The sequence below is a fragment of the Sycon ciliatum genome, chromosome 1, assembly GCF_964019385.1.
Source record: "Sycon ciliatum chromosome 1, ocSycCili1.1, whole genome shotgun sequence".
In the NCBI taxonomy this organism is placed as follows: domain Eukaryota; kingdom Metazoa; phylum Porifera; class Calcarea; order Leucosolenida; family Sycettidae; genus Sycon; species Sycon ciliatum.
The window spans coordinates 42,386,665-42,405,793 of record NC_088643.1 but is presented as its reverse complement, the minus strand read 5'-3'; the positions used below and the strand labels follow the sequence as shown (position 1 = coordinate 42,405,793).

The 19,129-nt window shown below is 42.9% G+C and overlaps 3 protein-coding genes across 3 annotated transcripts in view; 2 read left to right on the top strand and 1 right to left on the bottom strand.

The window, feature by feature from the left end:
- LOC135826841 (uncharacterized) overlaps nucleotides 1–10,948 on the bottom strand; it is a 30,626-nt gene extending 19,678 nt beyond the window's left edge. The window contains exons 1-2 of the mRNA XM_065339447.1: nucleotides 10,809–10,948; nucleotides 10,309–10,351 (exon numbers count right to left, since the gene is read on the bottom strand). Of these exons, the coding sequence (XP_065195519.1) occupies nucleotides 10,309–10,339 (31 nt within the window). The 5' untranslated portion in view covers nucleotides 10,340–10,351; nucleotides 10,809–10,948. The remainder of the gene's footprint in view (nucleotides 1–10,308; nucleotides 10,352–10,808) is intronic.
- On the top strand, nucleotides 2,112–3,149 carry LOC135807210 (uncharacterized protein DDB_G0271670-like; the record flags this gene model as incomplete). The annotated part of the gene is made up of 1 exon (XM_065321223.1): nucleotides 2,112–3,149. A coding segment is annotated over one exon (1,038 nt), but the record flags the coding sequence as incomplete, so codon positions are not given.
- A 595-nt stretch (nucleotides 10,949–11,543) lies between the features above and the next one.
- LOC135826851 (uncharacterized) lies at nucleotides 11,544–15,361 on the top strand. The gene is made up of 4 exons (XM_065339456.1): nucleotides 11,544–11,905; nucleotides 12,792–13,083; nucleotides 13,866–14,007; nucleotides 14,504–15,361. Exons 1-4 carry the CDS (start codon nucleotides 11,812–11,814, stop codon nucleotides 14,717–14,719), a joined length of 744 nt encoding a protein of 247 aa, XP_065195528.1. The 5' UTR covers nucleotides 11,544–11,811; the 3' UTR covers nucleotides 14,720–15,361.
- The last annotated feature ends 3,768 nt before the right edge of the window (nucleotides 15,362–19,129 follow it).

The following is a 19,129-nucleotide window of genomic DNA, read 5'->3' as shown; positions in this document are numbered from 1 at the left end:
GTAGTAGTAGTAGTAGTAGTAGTAGTAGTAGTAGTAGTAGTAGTAGTAGTAGTAGTAGTAGTAGTAGTAGTAGTAGTAGTAGTAGTAGTAGTAGTAGTAGTAGTAGTAGTAGTAGTAGTAGTAGTAGTAGTAGTAGTAGTAGTAGTAGTAGTAGTAGTAGTAGTAGTAGTAGTAGTAGTAGTAGTAGTAGTAGTAGTAGTAGTAGTAGTAGTAGTAGTAGTAGTAGTAGTAGTAGTAGTAGTAGTAGTAGTAGTAGTAGTAGTAGTAGTAGTAGTAGTAGTAGTAGTAGTAGTAGTAGTAGTAGTAGTAGTAGTAGTAGTAGTAGTAGTAGTAGTAGTAGTAGTAGTAGTAGTAGTAGTAGTAGTAGTAGTAGTAGTAGTAGTAGTAGTAGTAGTAGTAGTAGTAGTAGTAGTAGTAGTAGTAGTAGTAGTAGTAGTAGTAGTAGTAGTAGTAGTAGTAGTAGTAGTAGTAGTAGTAGTAGTAGTAGTAGTAGTAGTAGTAGTAGTAGTAGTAGTAGTAGTAGTAGTAGTAGTAGTAGTAGTAGTAGTAGTAGTAGTAGTAGTAGTAGTAGTAGTAGTAGTAGTAGTAGTAGTAGTAGTAGTAGTAGTAGTAGTAGTAGTAGTAGTAGTAGTAGTAGTAGTAGTAGTAGTAGTAGTAGTAGTAGTAGTAGTAGTAGTAGTAGTAGTAGTAGTAGTAGTAGTAGTAGTAGTAGTAGTAGTAGTAGTAGTAGTAGTAGTAGTAGTAGTAGTAGTAGTAGTAGTAGTAGTAGTAGTAGTAGTAGTCAAAGAACTTTATTGAAAATCCATGATAATGTGATCGGAAAGATGATGGAAGAAAAAGGCAGTAGTAGTAGTAGTAGTAGTAGTAGTAGTAGTAGTAGTAGTAGTAGTAGTAGTAGTAGTAGTAGTAGTAGTAGTAGTAGTAGTAGTAGTAGTAGTAGTAGTAGTAGTAGTAGTAGTAGTAGTAGTAGTAGTAGTAGTAGTAGTAGTAGTAGTAGTAGTAGTAGTAGTAGTAGTAGTAGTAGTAGTAGTAGTAGTAGTAGTAGTAGTAGTAGTAGTAGTAGTAGTAGTAGTAGTAGTAGTAGTAGTAGTAGTAGTAGTAGTAGTAGTAGTAGTAGTAGTAGTAGTAGTAGTAGTAGTAGTAGTAGTAGTAGTAGTAGTAGTAGTAGTAGTAGTAGTAGTAGTAGTAGTAGTAGTAGTAGTAGTAGTAGTAGTAGTAGTAGTAGTAGTAGTAGTAGTAGTAGTAGTAGTAGTAGTAGTAGTAGTAGTAGTAGTAGTAGTAGTAGTAGTAGTAGTAGTAGTAGTAGTAGTAGTAGTAGTAGTAGTAGTAGTAGTAGTAGTAGTAGTAGTAGTAGTAGTAGTAGTAGTAGTAGTAGTAGTAGTAGTAGTAGTAGTAGTAGTAGTAGTAGTAGTAGTAGTAGTAGTAGTAGTAGTAGTAGTAGTAGTAGTAGTAGTAGTAGTAGTAGTAGTAGTAGTAGTAGTAGTAGTAGTAGTAGTAGTAGTAGTAGTAGTAGTAGTAGTAGTAGTAGTAGTAGTAGTAGTAGTAGTAGTAGTAGTAGTAGTAGTAGTAGTAGTAGTAGTAGTAGTAGTAGTAGTAGTAGTAGTAGTAGTAGTAGTAGTAGTAGTAGTAGTAGTAGTAGTAGTAGTAGTAGTAGTAGTAGTAGTAGTAGTAGTAGTAGTAGTAGTAGTAGTAGTAGTAGTAGTAGTAGTAGTAGTAGTAGTAGTAGTAGTAGTAGTAGTAGTAGTAGTAGTAGTAGTAGTAGTAGTAGTAGTAGTAGTAGTAGTAGTAGTAGTAGTAGTAGTAGTAGTAGTAGTAGTAGTAGTAGTAGTAGTAGTAGTAGTAGTAGTAGTAGTAGTAGTAGTAGTAGTAGTAGTAGTAGTAGTAGTAGTAGTAGTAGTAGTAGTAGTAGTAGTAGTAGTAGTAGTAGTAGTAGTAGTAGTAGTAGTAGTAGTAGTAGTAGTAGTAGTAGTAGTAGTAGTAGTAGTAGTAGTAGTAGTAGTAGTAGTAGTAGTAGTAGTAGTAGTAGTAGTAGTAGTAGTAGTAGTAGTAGTAGTAGTAGTAGTAGTAGTAGTAGTAGTAGTAGTAGTAGTAGTAGTAGTAGTAGTAGTAGTAGTAGTAGTAGTAGTAGTAGTAGTAGTAGTAGTAGTAGTAGTAGTAGTAGTAGTAGTAGTAGTAGTAGTAGTAGTAGTAGTAGTAGTAGTAGTAGTAGTAGTAGTAGTAGTAGTAGTAGTAGTAGTAGTAGTAGTAGTAGTAGTAGTAGTAGTAGTAGTAGTAGTAGTAGTAGTAGTAGTAGTAGTAGTAGTAGTAGTAGTAGTAGTAGTAGTAGTAGTAGTAGTAGTAGTAGTAGTAGTAGTAGTAGTAGTAGTAGTAGTAGTAGTAGTAGTAGTAGTAGTAGTAGTAGTAGTAGTAGTAGTAGTAGTAGTAGTAGTAGTAGTAGTAGTAGTAGTAGTAGTAGTAGTAGTAGTAGTAGTAGTAGTAGTAGTAGTAGTAGTAGTAGTAGTAGTAGTAGTAGTAGTAGTAGTAGTAGTAGTAGTAGTAGTAGTAGTAGTAGTAGTAGTAGTAGTAGTAGTAGTAGTAGTAGTAGTAGTAGTAGTAGTAGTAGTAGTAGTAGTAGTAGTAGTAGTAGTAGTAGTAGTAGTAGTAGTAGTAGTAGTAGTAGTAGTAGTAGTAGTAGTAGTAGTAGTAGTAGTAGTAGTAGTAGTAGTAGTAGTAGTAGTAGTAGTAGTAGTAGTAGTAGTAGTAGTAGTAGTAGTAGTAGTAGTAGTAGTAGTAGTAGTAGTAGTAGTAGTAGTAGTAGTAGTAGTAGTAGTAGTAGTAGTAGTAGTAGTAGTAGTAGTAGTAGTAGTAGTAGTAGTAGTAGTAGTAGTAGTAGTAGTAGTAGTAGTAGTAGTAGTAGTAGTAGTAGTAGTAGTAGTAGTAGTAGTAGTAGTAGTAGTAGTAGTAGTAGTAGTAGTAGTAGTAGTAGTAGTAGTAGTAGTAGTAGTAGTAGTAGTAGTAGTAGTAGTAGTAGTAGTAGTAGTAGTAGTAGTAGTAGTAGTAGTAGTAGTAGTAGTAGTAGTAGTAGTAGTAGTAGTAGTAGTAGTAGTAGTAGTAGTAGTAGTAGTAGTAGTAGTAGTAGTAGTAGTAGTAGTAGTAGTAGTAGTAGTAGTAGTAGTAGTAGTAGTAGTAGTAGTAGTAGTAGTAGTAGTAGTAGTAGTAGTAGTAGTAGTAGTAGTAGTAGTAGTAGTAGTAGTAGTAGTAGTAGTAGTAGTAGTAGTAGTAGTAGTAGTAGTAGTAGTAGTAGTAGTAGTAGTAGTAGTAGTAGTAGTAGTAGTAGTAGTAGTAGTAGTAGTAGTAGTAGTAGTAGTAGTAGTAGTAGTAGTAGTAGTAGTAGTAGTAGTAGTAGTAGTAGTAGTAGTAGTAGTAGTAGTAGTAGTAGTAGTAGTAGTAGTAGTAGTAGTAGTAGTAGTAGTAGTAGTAGTAGTAGTAGTAGTAGTAGTAGTAGTAGTAGTAGTAGTAGTAGTAGTAGTAGTAGTAGTAGTAGTAGTAGTAGTAGTAGTAGTAGTAGTAGTAGTAGTAGTAGTAGTAGTAGTAGTAGTAGTAGTAGTAGTAGTAGTAGTAGTAGTAGTAGTAGTAGTAGTAGTAGTAGTAGTAGTAGTAGTAGTAGTAGTAGTAGTAGTAGTAGTAGTAGTAGTAGTAGTAGTAGTAGTAGTAGTAGTAGTAGTAGTAGTAGTAGTAGTAGTAGTAGTAGTAGTAGTAGTAGTAGTAGTAGTAGTAGTAGTAGTAGTAGTAGTAGTAGTAGTAGTAGTAGTAGTAGTAGTAGTAGTAGTAGTAGTAGTAGTAGTAGTAGCGCGGTTTGGTGGCATGGCAATCCCTGTGCCCTCGGTGGAGGCCGGGAAAGAGTTTTCTGCATCCAGACAGATTGTGGCTCCTGTGGCGGCCTGCATAAGACCACCAGAACATCCAACAAGCACCAACGAAACTACTCAAACAGACCAGCTGAACGAGGCAATAGCCCTCAGCCGGCAGGAGGCCGGGCGTATTCGCAGAGAGAAAGCTGCCCAAGCCACGGGTCTCGTTAGCGAATTGCGCCCGGATTTGACAGCAACACAGGCGCTGTTGGTGGAGAATGCCGCGGAAAAGGGCGTATCATCTTGGGTAACGGCGGAACCATCGTCCCAAATGCAGATGGTGCTGAACAAATCGGATTTCCGAGATGCGTTCTGCATCCGCTACGGCCTGCAGCCTGACGGACTCCCCCTGACTTGTGTATGTGGTGCTGCAAACACAATAGACCATGCGATGATGTGTCCGGCAGGGGGCTACCCCATGGCACGCCACAATGAGATCCGGGACTTGTTGGCTGACGTGATGCGTGAGGCGGTCCGGGATGTGGAGGTGGAACCGCCTCTACTACCATATGATGGTGAGCGGCTCCAAGGGAGGACAGCCAACCGCTCGGCAGGTGCCCGCCTGGACATCCGGGCTTGTGGCTTCTGGACGAGACAGCAAGATGCCTTTTTCGACATCCGGGTTACACACCCAAAGGCAAGCTTGCTGTCGCGTCAGGAAGTCATCAGCCAGCTCCGAACGCATGAACGGATGAAGAAGCGCCAGTACGGAGAGCGGGTGACAGCAGTTGACAGAGGTACGTTTACACCGCTAGTTTTTTCTACCTCGGGCATGATTGGCAGAGAATGCTCAATGGCACTGAAGACACTGGCATGCCTGATTGCTGAGAAGAACGTCGACCTACACGTATCGGTTATCATGGGTCAGCTCCGTTGTAAGCTGTCAGTCTGCCTTATGCGATGGGCAGTCACCTGTTTGCGGGGTTCAAGATCGTCATATCGCCGCAACAGGATGAATTTCACGACGATGTGCAGGTTGCGGGCAGCCTGAGCGTGATAGTACCTGACAGACATTTGCCCAACATTGCCCCATGATAATGAATTCTTGAGTTTTTGGACATTGTATTGCAATGCTGCTCCATCTACATGGCTGTATTTGTGTTTCACATCTCCATTTCAAGTTTCCTAATAAAGATTGTGTCAAGTAGTAGTAGTAGTAGTAGTAGTAGTAGTAGTAGTAGTAGTAGTAGTAGTAGTAGTAGTAGTAGTAGTAGTAGTAGTAGTAGTAGTAGTAGTAGTAGTAGTAGTAGTAGTAGTAGTAGTAGTAGTAGTAGTAGTAGTAGTAGTAGTAGTAGTAGTAGTAGTAGTAGTAGTAGTAGTAGTAGTAGTAGTAGTAGTAGTAGTAGTAGTAGTAGTAGTAGTAGTAGTAGTAGTAGTAGTAGTAGTAGTAGTAGTAGTAGTAGTAGTAGTAGTAGTAGTAGTAGTAGTAGTAGTAGTAGTAGTAGTAGTAGTAGTAGTAGTAGTAGTAGTAGTAGTAGTAGTAGTAGTAGTAGTAGTAGTAGTAGTAGTAGTAGTAGTAGTAGTAGTAGTAGTAGTAGTAGTAGTAGTAGTAGTAGTAGTAGTAGTAGTAGTAGTAGTAGTAGTAGTAGTAGTAGTAGTAGTAGTAGTAGTAGTAGTAGTAGTAGTAGTAGTAGTAGTAGTAGTAGTAGTAGTAGTAGTAGTAGTAGTAGTAGTAGTAGTAGTAGTAGTAGTAGTAGTAGTAGTAGTAGTAGTAGTAGTAGTAGTAGTAGTAGTAGTAGTAGTAGTAGTAGTAGTAGTAGTAGTAGTAGTAGTAGTAGTAGTAGTAGTAGTAGTAGTAGTAGTAGTAGTAGTAGTAGTAGTAGTAGTAGTAGTAGTAGTAGTAGTAGTAGTAGTAGTAGTAGTAGTAGTAGTAGTAGTAGTAGTAGTAGTAGTAGTAGTAGTAGTAGTAGTAGTAGTAGTAGTAGTAGTAGTAGTAGTAGTAGTAGTAGTAGTAGTAGTAGTAGTAGTAGTAGTAGTAGTAGTAGTAGTAGTAGTAGTAGTAGTAGTAGTAGTAGTAGTAGTAGTAGTAGTAGTAGTAGTAGTAGTAGTAGTAGTAGTAGTAGTAGTAGTAGTAGTAGTAGTAGTAGTAGTAGTAGTAGTAGTAGTAGTAGTAGTAGTAGTAGTAGTAGTAGTAGTAGTAGTAGTAGTAGTAGTAGTAGTAGTAGTAGTAGTAGTAGTAGTAGTAGTAGTAGTAGTAGTAGTAGTAGTAGTAGTAGTAGTAGTAGTAGTAGTAGTAGTAGTAGTAGTAGTAGTAGTAGTAGTAGTAGTAGTAGTAGTAGTAGTAGTAGTAGTAGTAGTAGTAGTAGTAGTAGTAGTAGTAGTAGTAGTAGTAGTAGTAGTAGTAGTAGTAGTAGTAGTAGTAGTAGTAGTAGTAGTAGTAGTAGTAGTAGTAGTAGTAGTAGTAGTAGTAGTAGTAGTAGTAGTAGTAGTAGTAGTAGTAGTAGTAGTAGTAGTAGTAGTAGTAGTAGTAGTAGTAGTAGTAGTAGTAGTAGTAGTAGTAGTAGTAGTAGTAGTAGTAGTAGTAGTAGTAGTAGTAGTAGTAGTAGTAGTAGTAGTAGTAGTAGTAGTAGTAGTAGTAGTAGTAGTAGTAGTAGTAGTAGTAGTAGTAGTAGTAGTAGTAGTAGTAGTAGTAGTAGTAGTAGTAGTAGTAGTAGTAGTAGTAGTAGTAGTAGTAGTAGTAGTAGTAGTAGTAGTAGTAGTAGTAGTAGTAGTAGTAGTAGTAGTAGTAGTAGTAGTAGTAGTAGTAGTAGTAGTAGTAGTAGTAGTAGTAGTAGTAGTAGTAGTAGTAGTAGTAGTAGTAGTAGTAGTAGTAGTAGTAGTAGTAGTAGTAGTAGTAGTAGTAGTAGTAGTAGTAGTAGTAGTAGTAGTAGTAGTAGTAGTAGTAGTAGTAGTAGTAGTAGTAGTAGTAGTAGTAGTAGTAGTAGTAGTAGTAGTAGTAGTAGTAGTAGTAGTAGTAGTAGTAGTAGTAGTAGTAGTAGTAGTAGTAGTAGTAGTAGTAGTAGTAGTAGTAGTAGTAGTAGTAGTAGTAGTAGTAGTAGTAGTAGTAGTAGTAGTAGTAGTAGTAGTAGTAGTAGTAGTAGTAGTAGTAGTAGTAGTAGTAGTAGTAGTAGTAGTAGTAGTAGTAGTAGTAGTAGTAGTAGTAGTAGTAGTAGTAGTAGTAGTAGTAGTAGTAGTAGTAGTAGTAGTAGTAGTAGTAGTAGTAGTAGTAGTAGTAGTAGTAGTAGTAGTAGTAGTAGTAGTAGTAGTAGTAGTAGTAGTAGTAGTAGTAGTAGTAGTAGTAGTAGTAGTAGTAGTAGTAGTAGTAGTAGTAGTAGTAGTAGTAGTAGTAGTAGTAGTAGTAGTAGTAGTAGTAGTAGTAGTAGTAGTAGTAGTAGTAGTAGTAGTAGTAGTAGTAGTAGTAGTAGTAGTAGTAGTAGTAGTAGTAGTAGTAGTAGTAGTAGTAGTAGTAGTAGTAGTAGTAGTAGTAGTAGTAGTAGTAGTAGTAGTAGTAGTAGTAGTAGTAGTAGTAGTAGTAGTAGTAGTAGTAGTAGTAGTAGTAGTAGTAGTAGTAGTAGTAGTAGTAGTAGTAGTAGTAGTAGTAGTAGTAGTAGTAGTAGTAGTAGTAGTAGTAGTAGTAGTAGTAGTAGTAGTAGTAGTAGTAGTAGTAGTAGTAGTAGTAGTAGTAGTAGTAGTAGTAGTAGTAGTAGTAGTAGTAGTAATAGTAGTAGTAGTAGTAGTAAGTACATGTATGTCGGTCGTCGGTCGTCACAGCACGATGTCAAGTCCATTCACGTACACGTAGCTAGTCGTTGCGTGTTGGTTTGTAAGTACATGTGTAAGATAGTTGCGATACACTGGCACTCACTGGGGTGTGAACCCAACAAAGACTACATCATTAATTACATGTGTCTCCCTTAACTTGGCTCAAGTAAGAAATCGCCGAAGGGTGATAGCGTTTCTAAGAAAGCTGACATTTGTTTGTGACCCGCCATCAATTATTCGTGTTGACTGTGACCATGGTGATATGCCCACAAAACCCACCCATGAAGCCTCCCCGAATCTACATGACTGTACAGGACCTCACTAGATCACTCTACTCCTCTCCGGCCGTATCTAGTCACGCTGTGCATGAACAAGTCATACCTATCTGTACAGTACGAGATACGTTCCAACTAGACCTTGAAATAGTGTTGATGCGCCGAAAGTGTTTTTGTGATTGTCACCCATTTCAGCGCCACTCATTTCCGCTGCTGTACATTTCAGCGCCCTCATGCCAGCGCCACCTTTACCTGTCGAATCTCACCTCAGCGCAATCTCACTTCAGCGCAACCATTTAAGCGCGATACCTACTACAGCACATCTGATTCAGATTCGGATTCAGATTCGGCTCACTTCAAACGCAGCCTTTTTTCTCCACCGTTTAACCTTCGAAGCGAGTCAAAAGTGTACCGTCCATGGATGGGGTCATCGCGTTCGCGTGCAGGACGACGAGAGGAGGCCAAGGAGTGAATTGTAATGGCTATCAGTACCGAATGGATAAACGGAAAGCCCACAATGAGATATCATGGCGATGTCTTGTTGCTGAATGTCATGGTTGATAACATCGGATACCATCATCGACGATGGAGAAGCTGCGTCATTACAACAGTTGGGCGATCACCACCACCCACCGTGTCCGGCACAAGTAGAAGCGGACAGGATAGTAAGGGCGAATGCAAAACAGAGTACGTGCTGAAACGACTAGCGTGAGGACTATTTATGAGCAAGAATCCATTAACTAACAGTGTTATTTGGCAGGCTAAATTGCCCCTGTTTTGCCCGCCTTTCACTCGCTAGACACGTTTGCTAAAATGAGCCTGCGCTTAAATGATATTGTTCCATGTGAGTGTGGTGGAGGTTGGGGTTCGCGATCGTGAGCGCGTTGGAATGAGCCACGCGGTTAAGGGTTTCGCTGAAGTGGGGGCATACTGCTTTTGTAACATGTTGGGAACTCGTTTCTACTGTTGCACGTCTCATGGAGCGGTGCGTGCACGTTTCGTCTAGACACAAGCTGGTGCTGGAACCATGAAAGGGAACACGTGAGTAGTACTAAATAATTTAATTTCCATTCTTAAGTAATCTGACAAGCAGGAATGTGATAGCACCGAAGATAATCCCTTATCAGTCAGCATGTGGTTGGCAAATCTCCAGGATCACATGGCTTTGGCTTTCACAGTTGAAGTACGTCATTATAGTTGAACCAGGCCAGCCGTTGGCATGTCGAAAAAAACTAGCTGCATGCTTGCTTCGAGGCTGCACACTAATGCCATGGCGCGAGGGGCTGGCGACAGCTGTCCCTTCGAAGTGCACGCCAGAGACTCGCACCACGCGAGTATCACATGTGACAGTCTCGCCTTGTAGGAGTCCCGCCAATTTCCCCCCAGACCTACTGTCTACATTGTAGAGCTAGCATGGTTTTAGCAGAGGCTCGGACTTGTTTCGACATGTCCCAACGTCTAGTATAAGATGAGAATCCTGGCGCTGAAAACGAGCAGTCATCAAAGCCAATGGTCAAGTGCTTGGTCGATTTTCGTCGAACACCGGTAGCTGAGTTCGTCGGCGATAGCTTCATCTGCTAGCGGTGTGCTTGTTTTCATCGGGGTGCACATCGTTTAGCACTTTTCCCGCCGTTTCCTATCCACTGTAGTTGCATGAATGTTGGAATGTCCAGGTGGGGCAAAGACCACTCCTGCTTGTATTCCGTTTATTTAACACGCCAATAGTGTTCTCTTCACTATTTCTCCACTAGCTGAGCCTCCAAAGGAGTATCCTAGCCGCCGTCAGTGTCTCGACGAGGAGACCTACATGTACATGTACATGTAGGTCAAGTTTTCAACCGCGTAGTTCTTAGGTACCGTGATGGCATGCATTTGGCCTGCTCTGCTTTTTCTGTTTTCACCGTGGCTGTCTCAGTTTCCAGATTTAACCGCGAGTTGAGATAGCCGCGGTTCAAATAAACCTCACTACGTTCCCCTCTGTTGCAACGAAGTTACTAGTAATACGTCCAGTCATTGGTTTCAAAACCGTGAAGACCGGTGTGTCCTACTCCCTCACCATTGCATGGCATTCATCCGGTGTCGTCTCATGCGTAACGCCAATACGGGCAAGTGTAATGTGTGTGCGTGGTAGCCGTTCCATGTTTTCTGCCCATGCCCCTGTCGAGTCGCCTGCCGCCGTAGTCGCTGCGGTGGCATCCATTGTTGTGGCTGACTGAATGCTGTACGTGTACATGTGTGTTGTCGATTACCCACCGTGTCCCTTGTTTTGTTTTGTTTTGTTTTGTTTCCCTGGCCTTTTTGAAGTCGACTGTTTTGTTGGTTAATTTTACCCGTGGAAGAGGCAACTATCTGACCTGAAAAAAGGTTTTCAATACGGTCGATGTACAATACATAGGTCTTACCTTGTTCCGATCCCTCGCCGGCGGAGGCCATCTTGACTCCTTCCTGCATCGTAGCGACAATCAACAGACAGGACAGACAATCCCTTAGCGTACATTAGCCACTGGCAGGACCTGTTGTCGGCAGTTCTTTGAGAGAGTGAGGCCAATGATCAGGAAAGGCATTCGCCTCTCCGCCGTTCTTTAAACTAACGTGTTGTTACTTGGCACACTGGTTTCGTAATTAAGATTTCTCTTCCAAGTTAGTTGCGTCGATGAGGAGATGGATCATCCGCAATGGTACAACTTACCTCTACCTGTCACAGGTTACAAGGCCAAACGTTAACGTCTGGCATTTACACGAAGCAACGGCATCATCCCATGATCACAATCATGATAATAATACAGAACAAACAATATCACATGTATACAGCATAGCAGGACACCAAGAACGTATGGGGTTTTCAAAGCATAACAGTTATTCTCTGGGACTGTAAGGACGAACACTAAAATCACTAACTTACCCTGATGTGAAGAAGTCCTTGTGGCCAACTGAAGCCAAGGACTCTATCTCTATCTCTGATATGTTAGAAGGAGGCCTAAGACAAGAAGCCAACCGTTACGGTTAGGTAAATGTACATGTACGTGCACTTCCCCGACAAGCGTTGGCAGTGCGCCAGGACTACATAAAGACGAGAGTAGAATACTACTCTCGTACTTACCCTCCCAGGAGGTAGCACCTCCACGCTATCAGGGCTGCATTGACATTGTCGCATTATAGTACACCTACTCGAGCTAAATCTACGTGACATTTTAAATTGTATACACTTCTCATCATACGAACTGTCAAAGATCTGGGGGCCCGGGAATTCCCACAGTAGCTCTGGCTGGTAAGTCCCTCATGCCTGGTCGGTGCATGCTAAAGCTGTGTATTTTGTCAAGTACTAGTAGTAGTATGCACGGCAAATCCGCGTGCCCTGTCACTCCTCCGAAACCTTCGCGGTAAATCTGAAGTGCTCTCTTGACAGCTGGCATCGCCCTGTTCAGGTCATGCTGTTTAGGGGAAACCACCTAATCCTTACGATATGCACCATGACTGTTAGACCACCACAAACTACGACAATCATGACTTTGTACTACTAGATCTCCACGTACTGTAGTGTAGTTGCGCTACAATCTTACATGTTTACACTGCAATGTAAGTCTTGTGCGTGCGCAGAGCTAGAGACACACAATAAACCGATTTCGTGTAACGCCTGCTCCTTTCATGCATAGCAACTGTACTGATCTTTGAAAGTTAGCTGGAGATTCAAGAATTTCACTGCGCCAAGGAGTCCACTGTCCAGCACACATTACAAGAAGAATAATTGTAACGGTTGTTGCACCGGTGCCAGTAGCGACACTGCGTTTGAAAAACGAAGTTCAAGGCCGAATACGAATCCAGATACAGAACTTCAACTTCTGACGATTGTTTGACCTGAATACTCTCCAGGAAACGTGAAAATCAAGGAAAGGAGTCAGAAAGCAATGGCCCATGCGTGTGAGGAACCACAGGACAGTGTTGGTACACAGCGGCATGAAGAACGGACGAGCCATGCTCCGCGGAGTGAAGATGAGGATCGTAAGATAATAGGTTACTGACTTTACCGTAACTCTGGAATGAGCTAGACCATGTGTATGCGTCTGTTTGTGGAGTGTACGTGTGTGTGTGTGTGTGTGTGTGTGTGTGTGTGTGTGTGCGCGCGCGCGTGCGTTTGTGTTTGTGTGTGTGTGTGTGTGTGTGCGTGTGTGCATTTGGTGTGTGTGTGTGTGTGTCTGTGTGTGTCAGTGTCTGTGTATGCATGTGCGTGTAAGGATAATATTACATGATTGTATTATGTTTAGTGCCTAAGCAAACAAGACTCAAGAGTTCTTTTGTTCTGTAGACCAGTAGACCTGTACAGTACTGTTAGGTGTTAGGGGTTACAGGCAGACCTCGTTTATCCGGTCCTCGTTTATCCGGTCCTCGTTTATCCGGTCCTCGTTTATCCGGATCCCTCGCCATCCGGAAGAAAATCGCTGGTTACCGATGTGCAGCATATGTTATGCATACAACATAACCGGACCTCGCGATCCGTATACCGGTGCATGATTTTGTGTACAAACTGGTAAAAATGTGTACAAAATGCTTCGTCGTATCCGGTTGCATGTGGTTGGCTAGCGCCTGCAGAAGCTAGTATCAAGTCACTCCCCCTTCTTTGCTCTTGAAGTTTAGTGTAAACAGTTGCGACTTACTTTCGGGGAAATATTGTACGTGTATGTGCAATGGTCAAACCGATGTCGGCTAATGTCCTTCCGCCATCTACCTCACTATGTGTAGAGGTGTGTAGAGGTGCTCCTGGGCTATGGCTGTGCTGTCTCCGCTGCTCTCATGTACCTGCCCTGCCATTGAAATACCACACCGGCTGCTGCAGTGAATAACCTGGGTGTGTTGCTGTTCTTCTTGTTCATGTTCTGTGCCGTGCAAGACGTTCTTGTTGGGCTGACATTAAAACGCGGTTTTAGAAATGGAAGAGCCTTGCTGATTCTTACCGCTGGCCTCAGTGGTGTTCTGCTCGACGAAAGCAGTCGTAAACTGCACTTCACTCGCTTCCCGCCGCCATCGCAGTTCCTCAGAGCTGGTGAGAAGCATAGGTTTGATATCACTTTGAGAAGCAGCGCTCCACACAGTATTCACCGGTGCTCTTTAAACTCAGTCTGGAGAATACGCCTCTGCGATGTGCGGCCGTGTTGTACATTCGAGGTGCCAATCATTCTGCCGTAAGTCTACCGAGCCAGTGGAGTCATATCAGCATGACATTGCATCCATGCATTCTTAGCTTGGCTCTCAAAGTAGAATTTTCAGAGAGAAAAGTTTCATCATGACAATTTTCCCCAAGGTTGGCACACCACATGAGTACATGAATGCTTCTAAGACTGAGGGGGAGGTGTGTGATTCTCATCATGTGTATGAGCCTACTATGAGAGGAAGCATATTCCACTTAAAAAATCTGTAGCATCAAACAAACAGCTCCCGTGTCTCATCCAAGATCCAAGAAACCATCCCTTCTCAACTTGGTTCACTGCGGCTTCACAAGAAACATGTATGCGGCCACATCGCCTTCTCATTCTCCAGCAGTGTGTCGTGTCATTGCCATAGTTTGACTCATTACTCTGGCCTCAGACATATTAGCTCATTCCTAAAAGAATCGTGAGGAGGGGAAGGTACTACCTATACTGTCCAAGTCTATGGTTCAACAGATACTGCGTATAATGCAGGAATGTCAGACATCCTATGGTCACTAAGGGCACTGAGGCATTGGCCTCAGTTCTTCTTACCCTGGTTGCCCACTTAATGAAATGGAGTGATGTTTGGCTTTTTAATTGCAAATTGTCTTTACTAGGGAAGGGCCCCGCAGTGGTACTACACTAAGGGCTGAAAGAACCACCCTGGAATACCTCCCTACGTCCCTATGTTCCATGTTTGCCTCTGTCAGCGTGATATCATTGCAACCGTGTGCAACCAAACTTTCCGATCATGTCCTTTGCTGTCCTGGTTTCAGTGAGGAGAACTTCCATATCACCATCCTGGTTGATCAATCAGTGTTGACACATGTCACGCTAGATCCTGACGCGGCCCTGAGCTCCGACACAGTGCCCCTACCCAGCCTGGACACAGAAGACAAGCGGAGGATGGTCGAGTCGGTAAGTTGTTAGCCGAATCACATCTGTACAGTTGATCCAAACTGCACTGAGTGGAAAAGAAGATACGAGATGGCATGCTTGACTGACTTCTGTGTGCTGCATGTGGCGAGGGAAGTATGCATTCTGCGAAAGCGATTCCAGAATACAGGTGCAAGAAGTTTACTGTCATAGTTAGTTGTGCATCGTTGCCTTCTGATGGGTGCCAAACTGTAAACCTGGAACCTGGACGCATGAGAAACATTCTCTACTTTTGCAGGGTGAGTGTTGAAGTTAAGTGGTGCTAAAAACTGGAATTTGATATCAATGTGTACTGTTTATACTGCCATAGTGGGGGCAATTTGAAAACGTCTCCAATCTGCTAGGGTTTTGCAAACCGTGAACTCACACTGGTGCAAAAATGTCCGCATCACATTCAATGTACATGGCACATAATCTATTGGTGGATAGGGTTAGGATTGTGCCCTGTATGCTCTCTGTTTTTAAAACAATTCAACAGACCATTCTTGCAGCAGGTGCTGGATTTCAAACTCAAGCGTGCCAGGCTGTATTCCTGACCTCCAAGGACAAGCCTGCAGAGATGGCACATCGGAAATCAGTCGACGACACTTGCTCTACGACAACCAGTCCTGGCAGCCGTCCCCCCGCTGCAGCACCAGAACCCAGGCGGAATAATTCCGCGTGTCGACCGTGCACGGTTGTGACGAACAGGTAACACATGCTGCACTGTGTTGGGCGAGACAAGGCAAATGTGCTACCGTCTGGTGTGCTACCCATGCGCTTGGGGTGTTGTTACCGAGACTCTCCGACCGAGACTCTCCGACTGAGACTCCCCGTGCATTAGCTTGCATCATGCGGCTGGTCATGGTTTGAATGGCAGCAAATCCACCCTCGTTCCACACGAACAATGCATTGTTCATGGAGGAACGGTAGTAAAAGCAACATTGACGCATACATGTGTCACAATGCTCTTTAATTCTTATGGATACATGAGCGCTAGACCTGTAGATTTTACTTAGGTGCTAATCTTGCTCTATTAAGTTAATTTCAAATTTCTTTCACTAGTTTTAATACGTCCTGGGGTCATTACATGATTGCCGGTGTATAGCACATGGAATATCATCTTAGGCATTCAACGTGACATGTAGCCTCGGCCATGACGCGAATCAGCAAGTCCTCCCAGCTGGGTACATGACCCAATGGGAGTGCATGACCATTGCATCTATCTAAAAAAAACCTGTAATGGCATGCTTCCCGGGATCAGAGTTTAAACTGGACCTTCTCTTGCTGGTGAAATGTTGCATTCCACTGTTGTTTTGTGAGAAAATGAAGGTTTGGGTATAAACCACCATATCAGTATGAAGTTGAAGACACCAACCCATCTTTACTTATGGTTGATTCAAGTGGTGGTAAACACCCACCCGGCAATATGGCAGTAAATACACGCCTGCCCACATACGCTCTCTAGGCTGAAAAGTTATTCTGGCACAGAGCTCTCCTTCTCACCATCACCACCACCACCACCACCATCATTTCGCGCCTGGCGCGTAGTCGATGCATGGCTGGTGGTATCTGACATTGCAGGCTGGTACATCCGGGGAGCGCATGGCACATAGCAGATGGCAGAGCGACGACATAGCTCTATTGCGAGCTACGTTAACTTAATATAACCATACATGCCACTGCATTGGTGTCTTCAACTTCATTCTCCCGAGTCAAGCTCCGTGTGATGACAGCCAAGAGGAAGATTGCCTGATGGGTCCAGCGGGGACGAAACGTACGTTGCAATCGAGCTATGTCGTTGCTGTGTCATCTGCTATGTGCCATGCGCTACCTGATGTACCAGCCTGCCATTTTGGATGCCACCAGCCATGCATCGACTAGGCGCGAACTGATGGTGGTGGTGGTGAGAAGGAGAGCTCTGTGCCAGAATAAATTTGCAGCCTAGAGAACGTGTGTGGGCAGGCGTGTATTTACCGCCATATTGCCGGGTGTGGATCTACCGCCATTTGAATCAATCTTAAAATATCAGTATGATTGTCATACTGATATGGGTCTGTACTAAGCCGCACTTCTGAGTGGGCATGAAAATGATACCGCAGAAAAGGTATTGAAGATTTCAGGAAAAGGAAATGAATGTACTGACATGGATTTGTACTAAGCAATGCTTTGAATACAGCAAAGCTGGGCATGAAGAGATACCGTGAAAACGGTCTCGAAAAGATATAAAAGACCTTTCAAAGCGGCCGGAGGGCGCGCAGCGAGCAGCACAGGTCCATGGATGAAATTGGGCATGAGTGCGAGTGCACATGTTAGTGTATGGAATCAACCATGAGTATGAAGCATTTGAGGACACAGATGTGGATTCAGAACCTGGTGCGTGAAGCACGTAGGGTGCATATTCCAGCACTCGAGTCCGAGTATGAATGTTTTCATTGGCTTTTAAGCCCTTGTATGGTACAGTTCAGCGATTCTTGCCTCTTCACCAGGGATCAAAATACAGTGTGCCTCATTATCTGACTCCGAGGTTGTCAACATGCCCATGCCCATAGTCATACCCCTATATATTCCCAACATCTGGGCAGGAATAGATCAAGGGTTGATGTTTGCATGGTGCTTAATAATTATTAGTTTACCCAGGAGAATAGTGTAAGTAGCAATTGGGCGCTGTCAGCGTATTCGCCAAGTCTCTCATGTGACTATTTGTTACCTATCCTTCACTGTTGTCACTGTTCTCTCTGGCAATACCTCTGCTTCCGCTCATACCTTCTGCTTTGCTTATACAATTACTTGAGATAAGCGAAGTCTCGGATCTAGAATAACACCGAAAGTAGTCTGTGTCAACACAATACGGTTGTGTTCACTCGATAATGATTGCGTGTTGTGGTGTGGTCGGTTTGCTTTTGATGGGGACTGCACTACATAGCCGCTGTGCTTGTGGTACATCTATAAGGCTCTCTTATTCAAAGAGTGGTGTGATGTTTACGGGCAAGCCCATTATTTATTTATTTCACCTTCCTGTGGCCAGGGAATAGGGGCCGCATAACTGGCACTAGAGTAGTGCTGCAAGGTGTGAGGACTTGAAATATGTGCTAAAAACTTTAAAATCTGAGCCTTTCTCGGGCTTCCACTGTCATCAGAAATCCAACAGTTCCTGGATGTTTTCTCTGTCCTGGCTGTGTGGATCACCTCTTTAATTGTCCTAGAGCCTAGACCTTGCACTGTAGAGCACTCTCTCACATGCACTTCAGTACTTCATGTGCATGTATGCCATATTTGGCACTCTTTACCATTGAGAGGGGGGAGGGGGGAGGGGGGGGGGGGGGTGCTTCACCAAAAAACCATTTCCTGGTTAACCTGATGAGTATTGCCCTGCAGGGTCCAATGACGAAGCTCCTAAGTTCAATGGAGCAGCTGCTCTTGACATGGGGGCCTGAAAGATGATAATTCTGGCAAACAATTCATGCTATGAATACTGCATACCACTGTCTTTGATTGTGAACACCTGTGCATGTCTAAATGACCTGGGTGTAACAGTGAGAAGGTGACGGATGACCTTAGTCAAAGAAAGTGCCGCATGCCCTGCCGCAGTGTCCCGTATCAAGGTTTGAGGGACTGGCAGCAAGGCTGGGCAGGAAACCAGTCACCCGAAAGTTGTCATTGCTGCTGCCAGCACATAGCAGGTCTACTGTAACGGCCATACATTGCCAGGGCCCGATCACTTCACACATTATGTCATCACATTGTTTTGGCAAGAAGATTATGTCATCCTCGAGAACCTTGGCTCCGACCTCGATCTCCGGACTTACACAATTGGACTCAGCACCAAAGCCTCCTTTGATAATTTTAGCCATGAGGATGGAGGAGTTCATATTTTTGGCGAAAAAATGTGAAAAATGAAGCTTCACAGCTCACCGCATGGACTGACCAGTTTAACCCTAGAAGTACCGGAGGCATCATATGATGCATTTGCGAATTTCAAAATGGGATTGCTGTTATATGGGGGCTTTGAATCTCCCCAAATTTTGTGACTTTTATTTATTTTGCAGTGGGTTGTGTTTTCAAAAATTTAGTACAGTTCCGAAATGCCAGGGGGTGCTACCTAGAACTACCGCGCGGCATCATATGACTTCACATACCATAGGCATCAATAAAAGGGCGAATTTGGCTTAGAACCACACGTGAATAACGTGAAGAGGAATACATTTGGGAGCAAGGAGATTGGGGACCATGAAGGTGGTGATTTGTACATATGGACATGCTAATATGCACATTTCACGTATCGTTATGGTCAATATCGTAATCTCGAATCCTGCGAAACAGAAAAATTTGTTTGTCCTAAGTTTGGAAAGTGATCCACATTGTTATGTCATCTGCAGCATAGAACGATATGAAGTGCCAGGGCAGTTATAACAATCTAGTAACGTCCTTTGAGTTTACGTTGGTCTGGCGGAAGCCATGTTCAGTAGGCGCAGTGTCGCTGCCGATATAATTTATCATTTCATTTGATTTTGAAATTTTTGGGCAGGAGTTTGGGGATAAATGCGAGGAGAGTGCCTGGAGCATTGTGCGCGAGCAATTAGAAGTGACCGAACACAGAGACACATAGTTATATGCTCCAGATGAAGATGAATGAATACTAATTGCTCCGGCTTCTCGATCAGTCTGATACGGAACCGGAGTCAAGGGAGCAAGAGGATAATGGTGGTGATAAAGCTATGGAGCCATACACATAACAGAACATCAATCTCCAAAACTCGGGCAGGATTTCCTTCATGTTCTCTGGCAAAATTGGTAGATAGTGGAAAATGTGTTGCACCAAGCAAGCGCGAACGCGCGCAACCGGTTGTTGCTACCGAAGTTTGCAGTCTTTTCCGAGATATTCACAATTTTGAAGATGGGGCAGATGCATTATTTGCAGTTAATGACCGGAATATGATCCATGTCATGATCAAGTGCACAAGGTAGGAGGGAAAACAGAAAATTGGAGAGGACTCTACTTTGAGTGAAGGCAATATCATGGCATTGGTTTCGCAAATTTACGCAAGAGGCGTCCTTTGTACCCGCAATAATGTGCCGACGGCCCTTCGGCTGGATAGGAATGGACGCCATATAATCAAGTAAA

Bases quoted from the DNA above. Each gene is read 5' to 3' on its own strand.
- LOC135826851 (XM_065339456.1), top strand. From the start codon at position 11,812: ATGGCCCATGCGTGTGAGGAACCACAGGACAGTGTTGGTACACAGCGG. The intron at 13,084-13,865 runs GTAAGTCTACCG...TCCTGGTTTCAG, and splicing joins GAGGTGCCAATCATTCTGCC to TGAGGAGAACTTCCATATCA. The intron at 14,008-14,503 runs GTAAGTTGTTAG...ACAATTCAACAG, and splicing joins AGCGGAGGATGGTCGAGTCG to ACCATTCTTGCAGCAGGTGC.